This window comes from Protopterus annectens, chromosome 4.part1 (genome assembly GCF_019279795.1).
Source record: "Protopterus annectens isolate FY-2018-M chromosome 4.part1, PAN1.0, whole genome shotgun sequence".
NCBI lineage: Eukaryota > Metazoa > Chordata > Ceratodontiformes > Protopteridae > Protopterus > Protopterus annectens.
In genome coordinates this window covers 309,465,131-309,478,659 of record NC_056734.1, presented here as the reverse complement: position 1 = coordinate 309,478,659, position 13,529 = coordinate 309,465,131, and the positions used below count along the sequence as shown (strand labels likewise).

General features: G+C 39.7%; 1 protein-coding gene across 1 annotated transcript in view; it reads right to left on the bottom strand.

Annotated features, from left to right (window-relative positions):
* LOC122800843 overlaps positions 1 to 13,529 on the bottom strand; it is a 1,417,490-nt gene that overhangs the window by 616,246 nt on the left and 787,715 nt on the right. The window contains exon 14 of the mRNA XM_044070157.1: positions 8,062 to 8,154. Within this exon, the coding sequence (XP_043926092.1) occupies positions 8,062 to 8,154 (93 nt within the window). The remainder of the gene's footprint in view (positions 1 to 8,061; positions 8,155 to 13,529) is intronic.

Sequence of the window (13,529 nt, the reverse complement as noted above, 5' to 3'; positions counted from 1 at the left end):
TAAAAGAAACAGGCCCAAGCACATGGCAGCAACTGTGGCCCCTGCAGCGCTCACTGGTAAACCTCAGAACTTTCTAGCAAATTCCAAAGTTTGCACAGTCTCAGTGAAGCATAAGAATGAGTCAGCAAACTCAAAGCATGCGCCCCAACCCAGTTTCATTGCCAACTGTCAAGTAATGAATCTAAAAAGGAAAAAAAAAATTAGCTTTTGGTCAACAATGCCACAAAAGCAATTAGTGGAATAAGGTCCACATTCTTTTATTAAGAAGGAACATTGTAAGAAACAAGTCAATCAATTAGAAAGCTGCGACCCTACTCTTTATGTTGATGGTGTGCCAGTGCTTCATGAAACAGTTAATGCAGTAGATTTAAGGGAAAAGAAGTATTTTGTACTGTTCAGATGAATGGCAAACCCACAGAGCTCAAAGGTGACACAGGTTCCAAGTGCAATGTTATGTCAGCAGAAACATTTGCTAGAGTGTAGCATTGTGAAAGGCTTGATTTGGCAAAGGTGTGCAAAGCTTGTTGCTTATGGGAGTAAAGAAATTTAGACTGAAGGCTCAGTATGATTTCACATTAATTTGCTGGAAGAAGCTACAACTTATTATTTTATGTGGTCAAGAGGCACGTCCAGCCATTATTAGGCCTCAGAGACAATTTGCACATGGTACTGCTTTCATTTAATAAGGAAGTCTGCCAAGTTAGCTTAAAAGAACACTACTCTAATTTCGCCCAGTACATTTTTTCTACCTTTGCTAATCTTTTCAAAGACAAACTAGGGAAGCTTCCAGTAGTATACTCCATGAAGTTAGACCCAGATGTCAGTCCAGTTATCAGACCAGCTCAAAAAGTTCCAATAGCATTGCAGGACAGAGTCAAAGCCCAACTAGATAAAATGGTGCAACAAGGTGTGATTTGTCCAGTTGCAACTCCAACTGAGTAGGTATCTTCCATGGTGGTAGCTCATAAGAAAAGCACAGGTGACATCAGAATATGCATTTACCCATTAGATTTGAACAAGGCACTAAAAAGACCTCTTCATCCAATGCACACAGTCAACGAAGTCTCAGCTTTGATGGCAAATGCCACTGTTTTTTTCTGTGTTAGGTGCAAAGAGTTAATTTTGAAAAATTCAGCTTAACAAAAATCCTCATTGCTCACTACTTTCAGTACTTCGTTTGGAAGGTACAGATTTTTGAGAATGCCATTTGTGATAAATTCTGCAAGTGAAGTTTTTCAGCATGCAATGGAGCAACTTTTTTCTGGGTACCCTTGTGCTGTTATAGTAGACGATATACTAGTAGGAGGTAATGGTAAACAGAGCATGACAGAAACATCAGGAAATTTCTAGAAAAGGCATGTCAAGTGAATCTTAAGCTCAATCCACAGAAATGCAAATTCAGACTACAAGAAGTCACTTATGTGGTCATTCTTTTACTAGTACAGGCCTATAACCAGACCCTTCTAAACAAAGAGCCATTCTTGAGATACCAGCTCCAGACAATGTTCAAGCCCTGCAGCATTTTCTTGGCATGGTCAAATACCTAGACAAGTTCATTCCAGACTTGAGCCAACTTTCAGAACCGCTTAGAGAGCTGACACATAAAGATGTATCATTGTCTTGGTTAGTGCGACACTAAAGAGCATTTGATATCCAGAAACAGAGAATTGCTAGTCTACCAACTCTCAGACACTATGATGTTCACAAGCCAGTTACATTTTACTGTGATGCTTTGAAATTTGGTCTTGGTGCAGTCACTCTACAAGAGGATCAACCTGTTGTCTATGCATCGAGAACTCTTATCCAAACTGAAATGCAGTACGCACAGATTGAGAAAGAGCTTTTGGCAATTGTGTTTGCATGTTCAAAGTTCCATGATTATGTTTATGGTAGACCTATCCAGATTGAAACAGACCATGGACCTCCAGTCACTATCTTGAGAAAGCCTAGGCATTCCACTCCAGCCAGACTGCAACGCATGTTGCTGAGATTGCAAAAGTATAATTTCAGTCTTGTCTGCAAGAAAGGCAAACTTTTTTATTTTGCTGATACATTATCCAGATTACCCAGGAACACTACCGAACAGCATGAGAATGAGAGTCTTGATTTTGAAGTAATGGAAGTGACACATTTTTCTTCCATGTGTCTTGATGAACTGATAGATCACACAGCCATAGATCCAGTTTTACAAAAGCTCAACTACTTTTTTAATCAAGTATGGCCATCAAAGCAATCTAGTTTACCTCAAGAAGTGCAACCTTATTTTCCCTATGGAGATGAGATTTTGTCTGAAAAAGGTGTCATTATGAAAGGTCCAAAAGTAATTGTTTCAAAATCCTTGCAACAAGAGTACATTACTATCTTGCACCATGGTCACCCAGGAACTGGCTGTACCAAAAGAAGGGTGAGAAAACTAGTATTTTGGCCTTCTATGTCACAAGACATTGAGAGAACACTTTAATCTTGTTCCATGTGTAACAGTACAAAGCCACATCGACAGAAGGAACCACTTCAGCTAAACCAGATTCTGGAACTACCTTGTTGAACAGTAGCCACAGACATCTTCAAGTGGAATGGTCAACAATATTTGGTATTAGTAGACTCTCACTCTAATTGGTTTGAGATTGACTTGCTTCCTAACCTGGCATCCAGTACTGTCATTACTAAGATGAAGTGTCATTTTTGCAGTTCATGGTAGTCCGTACAGAGTTATTTCTGACAATGGCATGCAGCTTACAAGCCAACAGTTCAAAAGATTTGTTGAAGAATGGGACTTTACTCATGTCACAAGTAGCTCTGTGTCAAATGGTTTGGCATAATGTGCAGTTCAAAGGGCAAAACAGTTCTATGAGAAGTCAAAGTGAGACAATAGTGATGTTTTCCTGAATCTCAGAAATGTTCCTCATGATAAACATGTGGGTTCACCTGCTCAGAGACTTCTGTCAAGACAAACCAGAACCACATTAACAATCAGTAGTCAATTGTTTGTTCCATATGTCAAGAACAGCAGGTCAGTGAAAACCAGTCTGCTGAAGAAACATTTAACCCAGAAGTCCTACTATGATAAAACCAGTGGACCATCAATCCATTACAAGAGGGAGAAGTGGTAAGGATGCAAACGTCCGAAGGTTATGATCAGATTTACAACAAAAGCGTAGTCAAATGGACAAATGGTTCACTTAAAATCCAAGTAATCATGTCCAAAAAGCACATAAAGTGAACCAAAGCAACAGGAAGCCAAAAATAAGAATAAAAACCTTTAAAGTTTTTATTCTTATTTTTGGTTTCCTGTTGCTTTGGTTCACTTTATGCGCTTATTGGACATTATGATCAGATTGGTGTTGTGAAGAGTATTTGCCCAGAGCCAAGATCATACATTGTGTAATCACAAGGAGCAGACTTTAGGCAGAATCAGAAACTTTTAATACCGGTGTCCGAGCCTATACCACAGCAGATATCCTGTGAGAAAGACTGTATCTCAGAGTGAATTGTCCGATGTTCCAATTCCAGAGGAAGTTCCAGAGGACATTCCCATTCCTGTGATGAATCTAGAGGTGCCTGATACAAGTTTTCACTGAAGACTGTCCCAGTTGCTAAAAATGGTCCAGGTTGTTATGTCACAAGATACATTCGCATCTCTAAACCCTGTAACAGATACAAATCAACTAGGACATGATCATTGTTTTATTTTTAATGTCTACAGTAATGCATGTCTCACTCTAATGTTGTTTTTACAAAGGACAATCTTTTTAAGAGGGAGGATGTAGATGAAGGTGTGTATGTACCTTTAAGAAGCTATCAAAGGGCTTGCACAAGTGCATAAATACTGAGCACATACAAGCCTGACTGCTATTTTGCAGTTAGCTGTTGAGATGTAAGTATGCATGTGTGTAAGGTGTAACTGTTAACCAGTTTGTTTGTATTTTATGATGCTGCTATTCATCCTGATTTGTTTGTATGTATTAAAGCATCTAAACAAAATACCCTGCCTGCTTGTCATCTATGCTAGGGAATGACAAACAACTGAGGCATTCAGTCATAATTCCATAGATGGTAGCTTCACACCATTGGCTTCTCAGCCAAGCACATACACCAGATGTCTGAACCTGCAGTTCCTCTCATACTAAGCAGGATTACTATCACAACAGCACATCATCCATAGGGTAAAACTAACATGTCTCATGACAGTCTAAACCCAGCTCATGTTCCCATTTAGTGGGTGAGCAATCAAACTCTTAGTGAATTCTGCTTCATAATGGTAGGAAGAGCCAACATCGAAGGATCAAAAAGTGAAATTGCTATGAATGCTTGGCTGCCCCAAACCAGTTATCCCTGCGGTAACTTTTCTGACACCTCTTGTTTAAAACCCAAAAGGCCAGAAGGGTCATGTGGCCCCACTTTCATGGTCTGTACTCATACTGAAAATCAAGATCAAGCGAGCTTTTGTCCTGTTCCATGGGAGGTTTCTGTTATCTCCTAGTTTGCATTAAGACACCTGTGTTACTCTTTGACAGGTGTACCACGCCAGTCAAACTCCACACCTAATTCTGTCCTCACAGCAGGTTGTGCCCAGATGCCCGGGTGCTTGGAGCCAGGAGCGAGAGCTCCAGTGCAGCTTGCCCCCCCCCCTCCTCACCAGGTAAATGAAAAAATGATGATTAGTAGTATTTTACCAGTAGCCAAGGCCTCCCACTTATTGTACACCTCTCATGTCTCTTCATAGTGCCTGACTAGAGTCAAGCTCAACAGGGTCTTCTTTCCCCTCTGATTCTGACAAACCCATTCCCTTGGTTCTGTTTTTGCTAGATAGTAGATAGGGACAGTGGGAATTTCTTTCATCCATTCATGCATGTCACTAATTAGATGATGAGGCATTTGACTACCTTAAGAGAATCATAGTTACTCCTGCAATTTACCTGGACTTCATTGAATTTATTCACTTTGAGATTCAGAGCAACGGGCAGAAATCACAACATGTTAACACCCATCTTGGGCCTTTGCAATGTTTTGTTTTAATTAAACAGTCAGATTCCCCTGGTCTGCACAAGTTTTATGTCAGTTGCTAGCTGCCGGATGATGCGGGATGCAGGTCAGGACCGCCACACCTGAGATGATCCACAGGAAGGGCTCAGCACACATCCAGAGTTGCCTTATCCTGCCGCAACATGCATCCAGCCACACTTCACTCCTGAGCCTGACCAATCCAGCCCTGTGAGCCAATGCTTATCCCAAAGTTCTGGATCTAGCTTGCCAACTTCCCTTACCTACATTGTTCTACATGCCAGAGGCTGTTCACCTTTGAGACCTGTTGTGGATATAGGTATGGCCTGGCTTGAGACTTACAACCTCTCTCCTGGATTTTCAAGGGCCAGTGCAAGCTCACCTAATGCTGCTGGAAGAGCAATGCTTTCCAGGGGATGGGCCCCTCTCTCAGGGTGAACCAAATCCAGAGCACCTTGAACTTTACAAAGAAAAGAGAACTCTCCCAGGGAACTCCACTACTTTTCCAGTATCTTTTGAGTCACTTCACTGGACTCCACAAGGCACCTGACTCCCTTTTGATCAGCCGAGGGAGACATAGGCCATGGCACATCCATTTGGAATGGTGCTCATCTATCTCTTAGAACTAACTGATCCATGTTCAACTGCTGTTCACACGAAACCCTTCTCCACTTTGGCCTTCAAAGCTCTCATTTGAATATTTGCTACTACCACCAGGATCTGCACTATGGTGGCTCCACCCGGGCCCTCACCCTATGCTTCAGTGCCATCGCCGTGGTCCTCCTACACACCACGGTGTAGCCCACTCAGCTCCCAGCACTGGTGATGGCCAGGTATGGCCTGATGTTCCAGCGCCATCCATTTTCAGGGCTAGTTGATTTGCTGTAAAAGAAATTAGGGACTTAAAAATCACAAATAATCCCTTTGCTCGAAAAGCACCAAATACTGAAAGAAGAACACAGGCTGATGGTGAAAGGAAAGCATTAAACTAATTTTATTTAAGCTCTTCTGTCTATCCTTCCAAAACTGACCATCAAAAATATCTACAGTCTTGTTCCCATGTCTTAAATAACACCAAATTCTGATCACTTGATGCACAACAACTAATCAGAACATTAAAAGATGCATCTCATACTACTATATAAAATCAGATAATTAATCCTAGAGTCCCATTTTTATAACCTAGCTGCTTAAACTTTAAAACTGTACTAAAATATGCTGATTTGTTTAATTCATGACTTGAAGTAGCATTATAAATCTAACTGCTCAAACAGTTCTCTTTTTTTTCTAATAATGATTTCCAATGTCCATTTCCCCAACAGAAAAAAGAATCAATCTCTCAATAATAAAAAAAGACAAAATTCTTAAAGTCTGCACACATAATTGAATGTTTAAATATTTTTTTATATATCTTTCTTACTTACAGTGCCTACACACACACACACACACACACACACACACACATATATATATATATATATATATATATATATATATATATATATATATATATATATATAAGGGTCACTGCAATATTTATTTATTTTTTTAATTTTCTTTATTTGTAGTTTGTTTACCAGGATAGTCCATTTGGCTGAGCAGAGCCTATTTTCAATGGAGTCCTGGGGAGAAAAGCTCCATAAAGATATTGTACAATGTAATCAAGTCTTTAACAATTTAGTAATACAGTAATACAAGTGAAGAAACATAGTGTTATAAGAATTACAGTATAAAAAAAATTAAAAAGAAAAGCTCAAAAACATTACTAAATATATACGATTATATTTGTTTGTACAATGGAAATAGAAGAGGCAAAGAAGCTTCACATAGGTATCCTATGAGAGCTAAGATAGGGTTAGTGGGACAGGAGGACTTTAGTGTATACGTAAGTAAAGAGGAAACAGTAAGAAGGGTAGAAAGTAAAAAAGTAAGGAGGAGGAGAGAGGGTGGACCAAGAGGCATTGTAGCATAGGGCAAGTAAAAGAAGAGGGGGGCGAGAAACCTGGGTGTAACCACAATAAAGGAGAAAAAGGTGCAATTGCAGCTTAAAAAACAGTTATCCACACCTCAATGGAACTCCAGAAGACAGGAAACAGTTGATGGGCTTACCACAGTTTTAATGCAGTAAGAAAGCACACACAAAAACAATGCTCCTTGAACATACGTTTTTGTCCTCAACTTCATCAGATACAATTGAAAAACTAAATTAACTGCCTTAAATACTTCAATTAAATACAAAATCACCAATAAAAACAGTATATCCCCTAAAATTACAATTTATATGATTTATATGATATTTTCAAGGATTATCATTTATGTGTGTGCTTTCTTACTGCATTAAAACTGTGTTAAGCCCATCAACTGTTTTCTGCCTTCTGGAGTTACATTGAGGTGTGGATAACTGTTTTTTAAACCTGGGTGTAAGACTAAGGAGTTATGTGGGGTGAGTGCAGGAACATTTCTAGAGGGAGGTGAGATGCGAGTGAAGCAAGGTCTTAAAGGTAAAGTGGTAGAGTGGGTAGGGGTTATGTAATCAGACTGAATAATGGTACTTCACTATGAATTTATATCAAAGTACTTCAATCAATGTTTGAATTTATGTTTTTACATCTTCCTGGTACAACACTGAGTGTTGTGGAAGCTCTGATTTTGTAGTACTGCATCTCTCAGAGGTAGTGTCTGTGTTCAAGATCAAGGAACACTGCTGGTAAACTATTTTTTTTCTTTTTATGAACTTTATTGAGATCTCATTGTGTGTGTGTATGTGTGTGTGTGTGTGTGTGTAAGGGATACAAATCCTACATGGTGGTGTGCAGATATGCTTGCTACCCTGCAAAAAACACTTACTTTTTTAATGTATCAGGAGTCGATGGATTGTATTTGATCAACTGACTCCCAATGAATTGACAGTTTGACAAATTGTTAGATACACACACAAACACACTCTCTCTCACACACACACACACACACACACACACACACACACACACACACACACACACACACACACACACACACACACACTTCCATTAATAATAATGTTTTGATTTTATACATTACCTGAAAATCCTGGTTTGCATGTGCAGCTGTAACTTCCAGACGTACCGTTCCACTGACATGTGGAATTAGGACTACAGGATAAGTCCTTGCAAGCTGTAGAGTAAGCATTCATAAGTAATCCTATTAATAACTGCACCCGAATTACTAGTCACAGTGTTACTGATTATAAAATAAAGCAGTAGGTTAATAAAGTGATTATATTCAAAAATGTAATGTTCATGCTGTTGCAACTTTATTTAATTCTGTAGTTCCTGGAGTGCCTGAACTAAATTCACAGATTTATATACTAGATCACAAACCATCATTATCAGTAACACTTTATGTCACAATGCAGGTCATAATGTTAATAGGTTCATTGTTTCATAGGTAAGTACTAGGCTTGCTGCCCTTTAGGGCTATTTTAAGAATAGCCAGTTTCTCTTTTTGTGCTTGAAATAACTGGTCTCATTTGATTATAGACTGACATTAGCATGGTTTATAGTTATAGATTACCCATAATGAGAATAACTGGGATCATACTATAGATAAACTGAGGTGAGCCATGCATGGCATAAAGTGTGTAGGAGCTGTCTCTGTCCATTATTAGCACATCTCTAAATCTAAGCTGGACTTGAATATTGATAGGGATGAACATAGTTTCATGTGGATGGGGAGTCTGTTTCAGAGCAACGACTTCCTTTATGAGATAGACTTGTCCCTCCATACCATTCTGCTGATGTTGCAGAAGAGGTTCAGATCCCTTGACTAAGAATTTCTTATGCCATTTGACTTGCTGATGTGCAGTAAATCCATCAGTAATGGGTTGGAGGATGCCTTGTATTCCAGACACAGGTCAACTCTTAGCAGTCTGTAGTATACCAAGTATAGTGACAGAACGTTGAGTCTGTCCATGTAGGACATGTTGTTTAGGCCATGTATCCTTTTTATAAGGTAGCTCTGTGGGCAATTCATTCATTTCATGTGTCAGGATAGATACAGACCAAAAGGGGCATTAAATTTAATGACTGCCTCAATGAGGGCTGAGTAAAGGGGGAAAATGACACCCCTAGTTCTGGACACAATCCCTTTGATTATAAGCTGCATATTAACAAAAATAATTTTTTACAACAATCGACATATGTTGGTCAAATGTTAGATTACTGTCCACATAAGTTCACAAATACCAAACAACTGTGTCAGCTCTTAGGGGTGTATTTTCAATGTGGTAGTTCAGTAGGGTATATTACTTCCCAAAGGATACACTAATGCATTTTTTGGTATTTATTTTGAGTCCATGATTTTTGCATCAGTTATTTATTTGGGGCAAACCTTCCTGCAGGATGGCCAAGTGTGATACGAATGCGATAAGAACGCGGGGTACATTGACTGAGTGTGATTATCTGACTGATGCATCATTATATCTCAACATTCTCTTTATTTTTTTTGTTTCTCTTTTGACACATGAAATGATGTTATGTTCCTGAATATCCTAGTAGTTTCAGCAGGCATAGGAGATAATGTTGTGTTCTGGAACATTCTAGTGATTTCAGCAAAGCCTACTATAATTGATTACAAAATATGTCGTGTGTGTGTGTGTGGTGGAATATTCCAGTAAGGTACTAAAAATTGCAAAGTCATTGGAATATTCCAGTGTAGCATTTGAAAATTGCAAAATCATTGTATTTGGCAGGATTTGCTGTTCTTTTTGGGGTGGGTGGCCAACACCAAGAATGTTCTAGCAAGATCCAGCCTACATGGGAAAAGTACTGATTTTCATGATTTATGGTAAACAATCTGGTTATATACAGCTGGAGCTCCCTGCACGCAGGTATAAGTCTCACCTGTGTAGTGGACGCACTGCCCAGGACCAGTTTCTCAATGTAGACTGCTGCCTGACTACAATGGGGCTTCCCAGCTGAGACTGAAGACAGGATGAAGCTTTTCTCATTATTGGTGATGTATACTTTTCTTTTTTTCTTTAAATGTATTGTCTAATACTGTCTGATGTTCTGCTTTAGTTCTTTGTTTTAGTTAGAGTTTATTTAGTTTTTTGTAGTTCTCTGTTTTAGTTTAAAATAAGTTTATTTAATTTTCTGTCTTAGCAGAAATAAAATTTGTTAGAATAAATTATTTGGTGTATAGTGAATCATTTCGTATCCTACTTATTAGGCAATACACCAAGTCACTTAGCGATTCAGTGATTTCTCCTAGCTTGCAGTCTTATGTAAGTTAATCAGCCAGAGGTTTTTGGTGTTGGCTTTTACCTCAGAAAAGTAGATGACAAACTGGAGAGGTCCCAGCACAAAACCCTGGGGGAATTCACTGGTCACCAGTCTCTTTATGGGGTAACTTCCACTATTTTGATTATCTACATCCAATCTGTGAGCCAGTTGAAAATCCAGTGGGAGACATAAGTGTTTATTCCCAGTTTATTTAGTTGTTCTACTATGCCCGAGTGGGAAATTGTGTCAAAAGCTTTGGCCAGTTTCAGTTATGCATGGTTACCATTTTGTTATAGTGTGATGGTATATGTTTCTGCATACTCGCTGGTGTCGACTGGAATGGTTGGGAATTGAAACTTGCTAATTTTTTACTTAGGAGTAAGTTGTTGTATCTTTCGGCTTTTCCCGATTAGGGGTCGCCACAGTGGAACTCCAGTCCGCTAATGATTGGCAGTAAATTTTTACGTACCGAGTTGCCAGCCCTGATGCACAACCTTCAACGAAGGTACGCCCATTCACGCATGTCTCCACACAGAAGACGCTTTAGCTGAGAATCGAACAGGATAATGTCTTACTGTGAGGCGACAACGCTACTGCAGCACCACCAACGCAGCATTACTTAGGAGTAAGTATTTTGTCTTAAAGAAATTCCTAAAGGTACCTTGGGTGGAAGCAGTCTCTTTGTTAACTTTTGTATCAAAAGAGACTGCTTCATTGTCAGACCTAACAAGTGATGAAGATATGCAAGGGATGGTGCAAGATGCTCCCATATCAGTAAGGACAATATCCAAGATGTTATTTCCTCTTGTGGCACTCTGACTAATTTTTCCAGGTTTTTGTATTGATAAGTCCAGAATCTCTACACTTGTGCACTAATGGTGGTATAGGTTTCTGACTCTATAGTTGGATAATTTTTGTCACCTAGAAAAATGGTACTGGGTATAATACTGAGTGACTTTAATTCTTGTAGATAGGTGTTGAGGCTTTCTTGTGCCATAGAGGGAGTTCTATAGCTAGCTAATATATAATATGGGATCTTTCTGCTGATTATTTGGATGTGAAGAAGCTCTGGTGTATCATTCTGCTTTACCAGCCTTGATGTGAGTCTCTTCTGGATGTAGTTTGAGACACCCCACCTTTTTAACCCATCCTGCATATTAGCTGGATTAAACATGTGGAAGGCATTGTAGCCCTGTACAGCTGAACTGGTCTCCACTATTTAAACCATGTCTCAGCCACTGCACAGACATCAATGTCCTCCAGGGTGAGAAGGGCTTGCTGGTAGTGAAGTTTCTTGTTTAGGCTCCTAGTATTGATCAGTAACACATTCATATTTTCCTTTGCTTGTTTCATCATGTTGGTAGGTTTATCAGGTTGGAGTTGCCTAAAAGAATCACTATGGGATGGACAAATCTTTTGCCAATAAATGAAACCCTAGAGGTGATAGATGCATATCATCTCTGGTGAAGCAGTGTGAGCTGTCAGTCATATCCTCCCAGGCTGACAAATACTGGACACTCATTGAATGAAACACATGCACTCAAGTCCTTGAATAATGTACCAGTATGACTCTGTCATAATTAATGCCAGGATCAATAACTTGAGGTGTACCTCCCTGGACTGTATGAGGATAGAAATGATGAAGTTCTCAGACTATTTGTCTAAGGCAAGGATGAGCCTAGCATTGAGACACAGTTGTTGTCTTTTGGCTTTTCCCGGTTAGGGGTCGTCACAGCGGAACTCGGTTCGCTAATGATTGGCAGTAGATTTTCACGAACGCCGAGGTGCCAGCTCGATGTTCAACCTTCGACGAAGGCACGCCCATTTACGCATATCTTTCGAATGCCCACCCAACCGCGGGGAGGACATGCAAACTCCACACAGAAGGCACTCCCTGCACTCCAGCCGAGAATTGAACGGGAGAACCTCTTGCTGTGAGGCAACAATGCTACTGCTGCACCACCGTGGAAGTTAGCATTTAGCAGCAGTATTTAAGTCAATTATTTTTTGCTTATATTGTGGCATCATCCTTGGAGAAGGTAGGATGCTGCTCAGTGCTAGTGTCATACCTGCCTTGGACACATACAGAGAGAGAGTTTCATCATGTCTCTCTTCAGATAGTCCAGGGAGGTACACCTCAAACAATTGACACTGGAATGAGCTATGATGACAGAGTCATACTGGTACTTTGTTGCTCAAGGACTTGACTGCATGCATGATCTGACTGACCCTGTCACCAGACAAACAACTGACTGTCATTCTTTCCTTGTTCATCCTGGTTTGATGCACATTTGTATGTCTTACAATGGACATTCAGAATGTTTAATTGGATCAATGTTTGTCTCATGAGCTCAAAATCTGTGACTTTGAAACTTTTTCTCCTATGTGCGGAAAGAGGTTTAATTTGCCGAATTGTGTTTGTGTCTGTTTTATGCTTTGGAGGTCTTTAGCTTTTAGGCAAGTTAATCTTTAGAACCTTAGTATATGATGGATTATGTGTATTGTGATGGCCTTTGAGAGGTGTGATGTATGGATTACTGCTGACAATTCTGGAATCTGAGTTTACTGTGAGTGAGATTTTTACATCCAAGGATATTACATATGTACCTCTGTCACATACTGTGTAAAGCTGTTTGAGTAATCGATGAGGATCAGGCAGCATGAGACAGTCCTTATACTGTTTCAAAATAACAAGCTCAAACAGGCTGGCTATAGAAGTTGTGGGGAAGTGCTGGTCCATGATATCGACAGGTATGACTCTGGGTTCAGGGGTAACTATAACTGCTTGGAGTTTGGTTTTAGAATAATGTTTAGGTGGACCTGATACTCACTATTTGAAGTTCAGTACAACGCACCTAGCCTGGAAACCTTCTTCTGCCACCAGCAAGAAGCAGTAAACTAATTATAGAAAAAAAAAAACCCTAATTTAATACTAAAATCTGTGCAAGCCGTATCAGTACAATCAATATTAAGCATCGTTATCAAAGGTCTAATAGCCTGTAGTTTAAGGGGCGACACTTCACAAAATGATACTTATGTGGTTATCTTCAACAGCCAATAAACAGGAAGATGGAGGGAATTATGTCATCAAGTTATCGTAAGAGCAGGCAGCAACATATACACTGGTTTTGAGAACATAACTACAGCAGGGTGGGTAGGAGGGAAAACAATTTATCCCTTAGCTCTGAGATGACTGGCCTGGAACTGTCTTAATACAAAGACAAGCCCTGAACTACCTTGACATACCCTCAGTACATAAAAGTGTGC